The sequence below is a fragment of the Gossypium hirsutum genome, chromosome A09 (assembly GCF_007990345.1).
Source record: "Gossypium hirsutum isolate 1008001.06 chromosome A09, Gossypium_hirsutum_v2.1, whole genome shotgun sequence".
In the NCBI taxonomy this organism is placed as follows: domain Eukaryota; kingdom Viridiplantae; phylum Streptophyta; class Magnoliopsida; order Malvales; family Malvaceae; genus Gossypium; species Gossypium hirsutum.
The window spans coordinates 10,222,378-10,235,805 of NC_053432.1; the positions used below are offsets into that span (position 1 = coordinate 10,222,378).

The window sequence follows — 13,428 nt, forward strand, 5'->3', positions numbered from 1 at the left end:
AAACGGTAAAGGGTGAGAAAACTCATACTCCACAATCCATAAGCTGCACTCTCTCGAATGCTTACAAAAGCCAATTCATCCAGCCACCGCTTGTACCTAAAACCAAATGGGATCAACAATAAAATTTAACATTTTTTTTCTGTCATGAAAGCCCTGGGTGTCAACGTCTGTGCCTTACAAAGAAGCGCCAATCAAAGAGGAAAAAGTACACCCATAAATTTTTTGAATGCTTAGTGGAGTAATGCTAGATAGAATGTTGCCTTTCAACTTCTTCTCCTTCTGTTCCATAAGCCCGGACAGTTCTCATCAAAGAAAGTGTTTCTTGTGCAACCTACATTAAGATACTGGTTATATTAGAATGTTACTTGACTGGCATAACTCTGGCAGCAATCTGAAGTCATGTTTTACATTGTTGGCACATGCATTGAACTCTTGCATTAACTTTGCAGCTCTCTTTTGGTACCTACCAAAATCATCAGCAATGCTAGTTCAGCATATGCATAATAAGTACACCACATAATCATATAAAGAAAAGCAATCTACCATAAACTGAGATCCAGAAATAAGCTAAGAGGGATAATTCAATAGCTTAATTAAGGTGAAAAGAGAGAGAATTCTCACCGGCCATAAATGGAAAATATTATAGCAAGAACAGAGCATATAATCAAAGTTGGTAATGTAAGTGGCCAAGATAAAGTCAGTAAATTTATCAAAGCACCTGTTCCCTAAAAATCCAAAAGGAATAAAGTTATCAAACTCTACCCGGAAACAAAAATTCACAGCAAGCATAATATTAAAAAAAAAAAAACCTGAATAGCATTGCGGATTATCAGATGGATATCATTCCCAATAACATGAGAGAGCCGTTGACAATCTGATCCAAGCCTACTCGTCAAACTACCAACTGTTTCCATGTCAAAAAAGGATATATCCTACATCAAAAGCACCAGCAGCAGATAGTGGTTTACTACAAACCAATACAGGTACGTGTCCAACACAGATATGTTGAACTTTTTTTCTAGTTTTCCACGCATTTGAAGGGTGTTTAGATGGTCGAACCTATACCCAAGTATCATCATCATCATAATCACAACCCAAGTACTACAAACAATTCTCAAATAGATCACGACCTGAAAAACAAGATATGCATATAAGCTTCGCCTAAGACGCTTAACCTGCAATTAAAGTATTGCTGTCAGAGAAAAAGGGAAATGAAAATATAAGGTTGTGTTTATTTACTACTTTTTAGCAAATAACTAAAATGAATGATAAGAAGCTAAAAATTGAAATATAATAGTTCAATATACCAAAAAAATAACAATAAAGACTTCCCCTTTATTTTGCAAAGCAAAAGCGTAAGCAGCACTAAATTTATGTAAAAAAAATTTCTTACCAAGATTGTATTTGCCATGGCAAAGCAGCCACTTCGCAAGCCACTGCAATTCACATAAAAGAGAGAAATAAAATTTCAAACAATTCACTCAAATAAACGAAAGCAAATAACATTTACAAGTTTTATAAAATACCTGCAAATTCCTGAGATAATTAACAGTAAAATCAACATCCGCGAGCTTCTAGAAAACGCTGCGGACTCACCACTGTTAGCAGAAAATACCGACGCCGCCAATATCCTAGGCATCGAAATCTCCGAAACCTGGAATTTAACTCTTTTTTTTATTTTAAAATAGAGAAATAAGAAATTTATTTTAAAATGCTAAAATTTTCAATTGAGTTATGAATTTTACGAACAGCAGCGATGAACAAAGCACCGAGCGCGAGAAAAACAATCCAATTATCGTCTCCGATCAAACCCCATATTCGCTTAAGAGCCATCGAAACAGTAACAGGCTTCGCCGTAGAGGATTCCGAAGCTTGGACACCAGGAAGGTTCCACCAGCTGCCACGTACCTGGACGGCTCCCAAATGACCGGAATATTTTCCGGGAAGAATTTCTTGGAAATCGGCATTGTAATTTTTGGTTGGAGTTGGAGACCAGAGACGGTGTCGTTTCACTGTCGTGAGATAGAGCGGAGAGTGGAGTCTGGTTTTTAGGTTGAGAACAGAGTAAGAGGGGGAAGATGAAAGAGAGATGGGCATGGTGGTGGTAAAATTAGAGAAAGGGAAAGGGTAAATTTGGAATATCTAGGATCAAAATCATAAGTATCTGTTTTCGAAATGGAGAAGCTAATCTTCTCTTGAGAGCTTGAGCTTGCTTCTCAGAGCAACGCAGCCAAGGCGCCAATGGGTCACAAAACGGCTCGCTTCAGCACCAAGAGAACTCCTTTTTCCCTTTATGTTCGATACACTCCGAACTCTTGCACCAAGTCGAATTTCTATTCACAATACTGTAATATGAGATTAAATAAAATAAGATAAATGAAATTTTTTATCTCACTTCGATGCATGGAACAAATTTAATGTTAAATGAGATGAGGAGTTATATTTTATTAATTTAATTTAATTTTTTAATTTAACTCGAAAATTCAACGATTCGATTCGATCAAATTTTTCTAGATCTTCGAAAATTATTAAATTAAATTAAATTAATAAAATATAACTCCTCATCTCATTTAACATTAAATTTGTTCCATGCATCGAAGTGAGATAAAAAATTTCATTTATCTTATTTTATTTAATCTCATATTACAGTATTGTGAATAGAAATTCGACTTGGTGCAAGAGTTCGGAGTGTATCGAACATAAAGGGAAAAAGGAGTTCTCTTGGTGCTGAAGCGAGCCGTTTTGTGACCCATTGGCGCCTTGGCTGCGTTGCTCTGAGAAGCAAGCTCAAGCTCTCAAGAGAAGATTAGCTTCTCCATTTCGAAAACAGATACTTATGATTTTGATCCTAGATATTCCAAATTTACCCTTTCCCTTTCTCTAATTTTACCACCACCATGCCCATCTCTCTTTCATCTTCCCCCTCTTACTCTGTTCTCAACCTAAAAACCAGACTCCACTCTCCGCTCTATCTCACGACAGTGAAACGACACCGTCTCTGGTCTCCAACTCCAACCAAAAATTACAATGCCGATTTCCAAGAAATTCTTCCCGGAAAATATTCCGGTCATTTGGGAGCCGTCCAGGTACGTGGCAGCTGGTGGAACCTTCCTGGTGTCCAAGCTTCGGAATCCTCTACGGCGAAGCCTGTTACTGTTTCGATGGCTCTTAAGCGAATATGGGGTTTGATCGGAGACGATAATTGGATTGTTTTTCTCGCGCTCGGTGCTTTGTTCATCGCTGCTGTTCGTAAAATTCATAACTCAATTGAAAATTTTAGCATTTTAAAATAAATTTCTTATTTCTCTATTTTAAAATAAAAAAAGAGTTAAATTCCAGGTTTCGGAGATTTCGATGCCTAGGATATTGGCGGCGTCGGTATTTTCTGCTAACAGTGGTGAGTCCGCAGCGTTTTCTAGAAGCTCGCGGATGTTGATTTTACTGTTAATTATCTCAGGAATTTGCAGGTATTTTATAAAACTTGTAAATGTTATTTGCTTCGTTTATTTGAGTGAATTGTTTGAAATTTTATTTCTCTCTTTTATGTGAATTGCAGTGGCTTGCGAAGTGGCTGCTTTGCCATGGCAAATACAATCTTGGTAAGAAATTTTTTTACATAAATTTAGTGCTGCTTACGCTTTTGCTTTGCAAAATAAAGGGGGAAAGTCTTTATTGTTATTTTTTTGGTATATTGAACTATTATATTTCAATTTTTAGCTTCTTATCATTCATTTTAGTTATTTGCTAAAAAGTAGTAAATAAACACAACCTTATATTTTCATTTCCCTTTTTCTCTGACAGCAATACTTTAATTGCAGGTTAAGCGTCTTAGGCGAAGCTTATATGCATATCTTGTTTTTCAGGTTCGTGATCTATTTGAGAATTGTTTGTAGTACTTGGGGTTGTGAATTATGATGATGATGATACTTGGGGTATAGGTTCGACCATCTAAACACCCTTCAAATGCGTGGAAAACTAGAAAAAAAGTTCAACATATCTGTGTTGGACACGTACCTGTATTGGTTTGTAGTAAACCACTATCTGCTGCTGGTGCTTTTGATGTAGGATATATCCTTTTTGACATGGAAACAGTTGGTAGTTTGACGAGTAGGCTTGGATCAGATTGTCAACGGCTCTCTCATGTTATTGGGAATGATATCCATCTGATAATCCGCAATGCTATTCAGGTTTTTTTTTTTAATATTATGCTTGCTGTGAATTTTTGTTTCCGGGTAGAGTTTGATAACTTTATTCCTTTTGGATTTTTAGGGAACAGGTGCTTTGATAAATTTACTGACTTTATCTTGGCCACTTACATTACCAACTTTGATTATATGCTCTGTTCTTGCTATAATATTTTCCATTTATGGCCGGTGAGAATTCTCTCTCTTTTCACCTTAATTAAGCTATTGAATTATCCCTCTTAGCTTATTTCTGGATCTCAGTTTATGGTAGATTGCTTTTCTTTATATGATTATGTGGTGTACTTATTATGCATATGCTGAACTAGCATTGCTGATGATTTTGGTAGGTACCAAAAGAGAGCTGCAAAGTTAATGCAAGAGTTCAATGCATGTGCCAACAATGTAAAACATGACTTCAGATTGCTGCCAGAGTTATGCCAGTCAAGTAACATTCTAATATAACCAGTATCTTAATGTAGGTTGCACAAGAAACACTTTCTTTGATGAGAACTGTCCGGGCTTATGGAACAGAAGGAGAAGAAGTTGAAAGGCAACATTCTATCTAGCATTACTCCACTAAGCATTCAAAAAATTTATGGGTGTACTTTTTCCTCTTTGATTGGCGCTTCTTTGTAAGGCACAGACGTTGACACCCAGGGCTTTCATGACAGAAAAAAAATGTTAAATTTTATTGTTGATCCCATTTGGTTTTAGGTACAAGCGGTGGCTGGATGAATTGGCTTTTGTAAGCATTCGAGAGAGTGCAGCTTATGGATTGTGGAGTATGAGTTTTCTCACCCTTTACCGTTTTACACGGTTATTTACCTACTCCTATCCCTTTGCTCTGTTGTATTAACCCACTGCAAAGATAAATGTAGAAATGCTCTAGTGATAATTGCTAATTCTAATGAGATTTATTATTGACTTACTGTTATTCAATATGATATATTGCAGGTTCTTGCGTGCTTTTAAGGAATTTGCATCATGATTCAAACTATCACTGAACAGCTTACTAAGTACATATATACTGTGGTGGTATTTTATGCTATTGGAGGGTCGTAACAACTCATCATCATATGCAGTCCATTGGAGCATGTGAAAGGTTTTCCTTTAATGGATCTCTTGCCTACTGATCAGTTCTTCACAGGCAAGTAATTTGTGTCTCTTTTTAGGGTGTATCCGTAATCCTAGATATTTTTTAGTTAACGGAGTTTTTTCATTCATTCATTTAGCTTTCATCATTGACTGCTGTGAGAGATGTCTTTACACTCTTTTCTTGCCTCTTATTGAATTATTGTTAAATAATTTGGAGAAGAACTTTGCATCATCTTATCTGTATCCAAAGCATTTAACCTGAAAGAAATTGTCTCTTATTATTGTTCATGAAACGATGCTAAAACGAGAATCAAATCCTATAATCTTGAACTTTGTAATTTTGATTGGCCTAATTCATTTTTATTCAGAACTTTGTTCTAAATCTGATGATCTTCATTAGAACCAATTTTGTCTTTCAAATAATTAATTTTCTTTAAATTGTCCACCCCAATGTTTTCAGGAGTGGAAGCGCCGAGACTAATGGGGAATATACAGTTTGTGAATGTATCTTTTCACTACTCCTCAAGGTCCTATATTTGTCCTTACAAAGTTACTTATACCAAATCTACATTTTTACATTTTGTATGCTATGAATCTTCCCATTATCTTACAATCATCATTTAAGATTTTAAAACTTCTTCATTAGGGATCTATAGGAGCCATCCCCAATTGAGCAATCAGCCATTAATAAAAAAACTATAAAATCTCACGTAACTAAATTGATAAATTTGGTCTACCCTTTTCAATATTCTTTGCCCCTGTCACCTCCTCTTCTTCCTGATTTTCTTGTTAGAGTGGATTAGTGACAAGAAAACATTTCCTGGTCTCTATTTTCTGATATTCAAGCTAGGTAACTATACTAGATCGTCTAAACCTTGCTATACAAGCAATGAGTGTTGCAATTGTAAGAAATTCCATTCATGGTTGTTCTATTCTTCATTGGGTGTTAAAAACCGCGGGATTTGGAGGGTTTGACTGTTCATTCTTATCTTGACAAGGCTGGTTTAAGTGGTAGTTGGAAAAAGCACAATAGTGAATCTCCTGCTACGTCGTTCTATTCAGCCAGTTATGGTCAGCTTAGCTTTTGTCTTCACCATATATTATGTTTTGCTCCATGAGTGCTTTGTTGGCAGGTGATTATTCTTTTATGCTTTTTTTATTTAGTTACTGGTATTTGGAAGTTAGGGATTTCATGCTAAGTGTCTCTGATGGTCGAATTGCAGATATACATGGATGGTCTCCCACTCGATGAGTTGGACATCAGGTGGCTGAGAGAAAAGATTGGATTTGTTGGACAGGTCAGACTACATATTCTTTTTCTTTGAAGCATGCTTGAATGTAGCTACACGGAATATTCTAAATCTGTAATTCAGTCAGGAACCCGATTTGTTTAATATGGATATCAAGTCCAACATTAAATACGGTTGCCCTAGAGAAGTTAAAGATGAAGATATAGAATGGCTGCAAAGCAAGCCATGCGCATGAATTTATTTCATCTCTTCCTCATGGTTATCAAACAATTGTTGATAATGATTTGCTCAGTGGGACAACGAATTGCTATTGCTAGGGCGATGCTCCCTGATCCTGCAATTCTTGTCCTGGATGAAGCCACCAGTGCGCTAGATGCGGAAAGTGAGCACTATCTCAAAGTAAGCATATAAAACTCATTGTCCTAAAATGATAGTAAAATATGAAATTCGCCATGTTTTTAACGAGCACTAATCCATTACCTTCTATTATCTGTAGGGGGTTTTTCATGGACTCAGAAATGAGAGTAGATCAAAAAGAACAATCATTCTTATAGCACATAGGTCTGGTATTTTCATATTTGCAGCTTTAGTCATTTTGATTTCTAGTTTTAGATTTGATCATGTTTGGAACATTGGAATTAACTCTGCAGGTTGTCTACCATTAAGACCGCTGACAGAATTGTTGTAATGGACAAGGGTCAAATCGAGGCATGATATTTTTTTGTCTATTCTCTTTTTGCAAATAATGGTTGTATCTTTTGACTGAAATCAATTATAGCCAACTTATGCATTTGCTTGCTTTATTTGCGGTCAGATGGGTGACCACACTGAGCTTCTACAGAAGGGTGGGTTGTACTCTCGATTAATCGGTGCCCAAGCCAAATCCATGGCTTGATTCTAAACCCTTGGAGCAATTTCAGCTGTATTTCTCAGTTGCCGATTCAGGGTAGAAGTAAGTAATCAATTACCTGTTGTTTTATTTATCATTGTTTTGCAGCTACCGTCTCATATTGTAGGATAGACATATGTTGTTGCACGAGTCTGTCTTTAAAGCCGTAGTCCTAACTTTGTACTTGAAATGCTGATTGGCAAAAGGCCCGCAATATTTGCATTCGACACTTGTATTTGATTCGAATACGCATATAAAAACATAAAACTCTTATCTATCTATCTATAAAAACTTAAAAAGATTAAATGTGTGCATATCAAATTTGAAATCTCGATAACATAGCTCATCAGTAATTTTTCTGGAGATATATAGTGCATTTGTCCTCTTAAATAGACTACTTGTCATGTTGGAGTTAAAAGTGCATGCATTTGAACTGATTAAAAGGTAAATGCAAACGTCAAAAATCATGATTTTGTTTTCGTCATAACAAAAACCCAAATGGACACCAAAAAACCTACAAGAAACAGATACAATCATGAAAATATGAGTGAATGTAATTAACTTCTATTAGCAAAAGATGTATATACCTTAATCTTATATTTTATGATAATATTATTTGGTTCTTTTTTAATAAAGTCATTAAGTTTTTAGATCATTTTACTAAAATGACCCCAAAAAATAAATAATTACATGTTCTTTTTTAATAAAGTCATTAGTTTTTAGATCATTTTACTAAAATGATCCCAAAAAATAAATAATTACAAAAATGATTAGGTTCAAAAACAATTACCAAATGACCTGAAATGAGCAGTAAAATGGGATTGGGACTTAATGGTCGGCACCACCTTGATTTTTGACCCAATCATTGTCTGATCATTGGGTTAGGCTTAGAAAAAAATTTGGGGTTGGGGGGACTTAATGGTCTACACCTAAGTATTTTTTTTTCAAATAGTAGCACACTAATATATTTATATTAGTATTTGAAAAAAAAATTTGGTTGGGGGATAAGTGGCTGACACCACTTTTTAATATTAAAAAATAATTGTTTTTTGGTGTTAGTAAACTGATGGTCGATACCTATTTTATCAGATAAAAAAATTTTGGGTTTGGGAAACTAGATAGTCAGCATCACCTTTTTCTTATTAAAAAATTAATTTTTTTGCTTGCTGGCACACTAATGGTTGACACTCACTTTATCAGATAAAAAAATTTGGGTTTAGGAAACTAGATGGCCCGCATCAGCTATTTTGTGAATCGAAAAATTTTTGGGTGCTAGGACATTTACGGCTTGCCCCTTGTACTAAATTTGAAAGAAATATTTTTTCGGGTGTTAGGACACTAATGGCTAGCACCTTTTAAATATATAAAGTTGTTTTGTCTTCCATTTTACCTTTTTGTTTGCTTTATCAGTTGAAAATCGATACTAAGAATATCAGTTTTGTTTGTTGAGGAGGAAACATAATGGTTAAAGATGAGTCCCCAAATTCATTTGTTAATGTTCATTTGAGGTGGAATGATAATAAGCTGAAAAGATTGTGCCTTTTAAGTTGCAGAAATCAAAAATGGGATTCAACAAGTATGTTTGTTGGCAGATTGTAACAAAAGATAGTGCAAAGACTTATTCGTTTAGGAAGCAATGTTTGAGATTGTTACAAATTTCATTTCAACAAATCTATCAAGTTTTCAAAAATGGAGCTTGAAGATAATGATTTAAGACAATGATAGTAAATTTATCTATCCACCTAAGATGGAATAATCTCAGTATTGTTGAGTTATTTGCGGAGATAGTTGAACTGGAACCTATTCAAGTTATTATTCTAGTAAGTTAATGTTCTGGAATTAATTCGATCTTAATGTCTACTGGGAAGGTCCGTTGGGTTGTGGAGGGTTACTAGCAAACTCTCGAAAATCCAAAACTATGGTAGATGTTTATATAACGTTCTAATCTCGTGCATCATTCTAAGATATTTAACCCAGAGTTTGGCCACCAAGAAAAGGAATAAAAGGTCCAGTAATGAAGGGCCATAGTGAAGGCTGAGTGACTTCAATTGGATACATCATAAAACAGACATGAAGGCCTGGTGGAGGGAAAGTACATCCCTATTTGGTCAGGAACACTGATCCGGTATAGTTATCTATATATCTACTTTCTGCTGTGTAGATCCTATGCGGCGCTTGCGCGTGAGTATCGAAATCCAGATATAGTGTAGCTCACTTACTAGATGAAAATCAGAAGCTGGAGGTTGTTCGTAGACCACAACGAAACAAAAAGACTGCTTACATGTAAAAACAGAATACAATTTGAAGTTGTTGTGACTATGAATCACAAGTCAAAATCTTATAGTAGAATCGAAATCATGACTGTAAAGGCATTTCGAGCTACATTTATACAATGGACACAGATATGGACAATCAGGAAATAGAGTTTTCACACAGCATGGCGCTTGTATTACAAGAATCGAAAGTTGGAGGTAAAAACCATATGCAATTGCATTATTCTCGCGTGATGAAAGACTCACCACCATCTGTATCTATACTTATTGCAGCATCAACGATTCAGTTACGAGGTTTTCTACAGGAAGGCATGGTGGGGAAGCAAATCGTTTGCAATAATTGTATGGTGAATTTGATGCGTCATACAACGAACTTCAATGGTGGGTAAGTTGTGATGCGGAGCATGTGTTAGGGAGTAGTAGCTAATTTTACAAACACTGTCACATAGATGCCTGGAAGGCAAGATAGAATCAGGAAACGAGCCCTTCCATTGATTGTTTTGGACGTCCGAGTCATCTTGTTAGGATCTTCTCTCATTGCAAACTGATGGTGCAAGTGGACGGAACCTGACTCTACGGCAAATACATGTAAATACTCTTGATTACGGTTGCACAAGACAACAATAGAATGTACTGTATTGCTTTTGCTATTGGTGATAAAGAACTTTGAGTCTTGGGAATTTTTCTTCTCAAATCTGCGGAGGGCCATTCTCAAGCAAGATAACATTTGCTTTAATCTCGAACAGATCGATGGACTACTTATGCGGTAAGGAGTTCGGGAGGTTTTGTGGTGGTTCGTTTATTGTATTCAACACATCGCGTAAACTTCATAGAGTATAAGAATAAAGAATAACGGTAAAGAATCATTAGAATGGGTAAAAAATACTATTCCAAAATTAATTTGATCATATTTTATTTTTTGAATTTGTTTGTATTTTTTATATTTTATTTTTGAAATTGGCATACATGGGGTAACGAGTTAGTATCGAAAAGATTTAGACAATGGTTTGCGAGGCTTGAAGCTCTTATGTCATCATTATCCAAAATCGTCGTCTTCGTCAGTGGTGGGGTAGTATGGAGAATTGACAGTGGAGTCAAGTTACAATGATAGTTCGGTATAGTCAGATGAGGCCACATCATAGAGATTAACTCGGTCTTAAGGCGTACACATCATTTGCTAATTTCTGTTGTTTCCAGCAACATTCTATAGACTAGCCATGTAATGCCAATGATGAGGTTGAGACAAGTAAAGCAGAAGAGGCTGGGCATGTGTACATGAGGGCATCCAAAAGGCAATGAAAGTCAACTCAAATAGGGTACGGGAAGATGAACACAGATTGTATTTGTGCGACTTGGAAACTTTCGGGTTTTTAAGAGTACGTCGACTGTCCCTCGAGTATTCCGTCTAGGTCGTACGCATTGATATGCAAAAATGGCATGCGAGTGTGAGTTATTCTAGACTTTTGATAGTCGTGTGCGCATGTTTATGTAGCGTGTGCGTGTATAAATCTGGACATCGAAAAATTCATAAACAAGGTTTATGCGCTACAACACACATTGCGTATCTATGCAATGAATTTCCAATAATGTTGGATGTCTCCAACTGGGAAGTTCCACTGCTTACTTTCTAGATGTTGCTGAATCGTAATTTCCGTAGACATCTTAAAGGTCGACCACAATCGAAGAGGATTCGAAATGACAGGATGTCAAGGAGATGGGTGAACCTAGATAATGCACGATATGCCTGAACACCCGGCCACAATCGATCCAGTTTCCCACATCTTGTCTATGTTCCCGATCAATCTCTTGTAATGCCGAATTGGAAGATGACGAGTGATTTCTTAATTTTCTATGATTAATTAATGTATAAATTAAAGTATAGATAATTTCTCATGATTTTTTTAATTTTAATTACAAAATCAATTTAAAGATTAATAAAAATAGTAATTTAATACACTTCAATTGAATAGTTTTAAACCAATTAAAGCATAGATAATTCAATTAAAAAATAGCTTAATAATTAAAATTTAAATAAAAAAATAATTGAATTTCTTAATTTAATTACAAAACCAATTTAAAGATTAAATAAAAAATAAATGAATGCATTTCAATGAATAGATAAAACCAATTAATAACCAATTAACAGACTTAATAATAATTGAAATAAAAAAATGGGGAAAGGAATGATCGGTGTTAGGCCTGTAGTGTGCCAGGCCCAACAGCCTGTTATCTCAGGTCGTGCCTTTAATGGTTGGTGTCCTGTCAGCGGGCTTTGGTCCATTGGTGATCGACTTTAAGCCTACACTGATGGTGACCCTTCGGGCACAGGTCACGGTGCTCTCATGTATTTTTTTCTTTTTTTCTTCCTAATTTTTTCCTTCACCCTCAATGGTCCCCTTAATATAAACCCACATTTGAACCCCAACCATCCACCATCGCAAGTTCCACCACCAACCACCATAAGTATCCAACGTCGACCATCGCAAACGCCATCGATTGTCGTCAGTCACTTGATTTTTTCCAGTCCTTAAAATATGTAAGTAACTAAAATATTTTTACAAGATTAAATGTTTTCCAATAATTCTTAATTTTTATATGTTCGTGATATTTCTTCTATTTTTATGCAGATATCGAAATGGATGATAATTCTCTATTTCTTCTAAAGCATGACAACCACATTGCTAGTGTATTCACAATGTGATAAAATATTCACTTATTGACTTTTAAACAAAACTTATTATTGTTTTTTAAAGATAAATAAAACGCACCATTTTTACTCTTTCCGCTATAACGAAACTGGGTTGTGAGACATCGACTCTATAATCCGTGATATTTTTCGAATCGGAGGTTTGTCATATTTGGAACTTGTTAGGTTTGGAGAAGCCGCGTACATTCGAATTGCTGACCTACGGGCTGATTTAATATCAACCTTGGTTGAACGATGTGTTCGGAGACACACGTTCCACTTCTCGTGTGGGGAAGCAACAATCACATGTAAGACCCGGAAAAGGCTCGATCCATGGGGCATTTGCCAACGATTATTAGGAAGAGTGTCTCTTGATGATGAGGAAGGAAAATTAACCGAGTTGAAATTTACATGGTTAAGAAATAACTTTGAGCATCTATCGAGTAGTTCCAACGCAGATGAACATTATCTACACTGTTAGAATGTTTATTCTATAACTCATAGGTGGAGTTTTGATGCCGGACGTGAATTAGAATAAAGTCCACATCATGTACCTTTCATTATTAGAAGACTGAGCCCAAGCTCGTAACTATAGTTGGGCTCTGCAATACTGGCGTGCTTATACAGTGAGCTTTATCAAGCAACAAAGCCATCCAAAAAGACCATGGGCGGTTGTTGCCTTTTACTGTAGTTGTGGGCTTTATATTAGATGTTATTTTTGGCATCAGTGAGCTACCAACCGTTGTCCTGGCCATTTGTAAATAGGTGATTTATCCTATAACTATATCTTTTGTTTCTAAATTATATAGTATATACTTTTTGAATGATGAAAATAATAATCGAAAATATGAACTTGTATTTCAGATAGGCGACGTTACGAAAATTGGACGATCATACACTGTACCAATATATTGCCAGATGATAGGATCATTTTGGGATAAGGTAAAATAATTGAATAGACTTTTTTCTCCAAACAAAATTCTTAAAAAAAATAACTTAGCTAAAATGTTTGCTTTATCTGTGCAGTTTTTTGGGTGACGTATTCAGACCA

The 13,428-nt window shown here is 35.6% G+C and overlaps 1 protein-coding gene and 1 pseudogene across 1 annotated transcript in view; one reads left to right on the forward strand and one right to left on the reverse strand.

Annotated features, from left to right (window-relative positions):
• Positions 1–2,336, reverse strand: part of LOC121205967 (ABC transporter B family member 26, chloroplastic) — a 3,936-nt gene extending 1,600 nt beyond the window's left edge. Inside the window, exons 1-9 of the mRNA XM_041076115.1 lie at positions 1,750–2,336; positions 1,527–1,654; positions 1,394–1,436; positions 1,131–1,175; positions 810–932; positions 622–725; positions 409–463; positions 261–331; positions 5–96 (exon numbers count right to left, since the gene is read on the reverse strand). Coding sequence (XP_040932049.1) covers positions 5–96; positions 261–331; positions 409–463; positions 622–725; positions 810–932; positions 1,131–1,175; positions 1,394–1,436; positions 1,527–1,654; positions 1,750–2,097 — 1,009 coding nt within the window. The 5' untranslated portion in view covers positions 2,098–2,336. The remainder of the gene's footprint in view (positions 1–4; positions 97–260; positions 332–408; positions 464–621; positions 726–809; positions 933–1,130; positions 1,176–1,393; positions 1,437–1,526; positions 1,655–1,749) is intronic.
• Positions 2,337–2,653: 317 nt separating this feature from the next.
• On the forward strand, positions 2,654–7,424 carry LOC121203482 (ABC transporter B family member 26, chloroplastic-like; annotated as a pseudogene).
• The last annotated feature ends 6,004 nt before the right edge of the window (positions 7,425–13,428 follow it).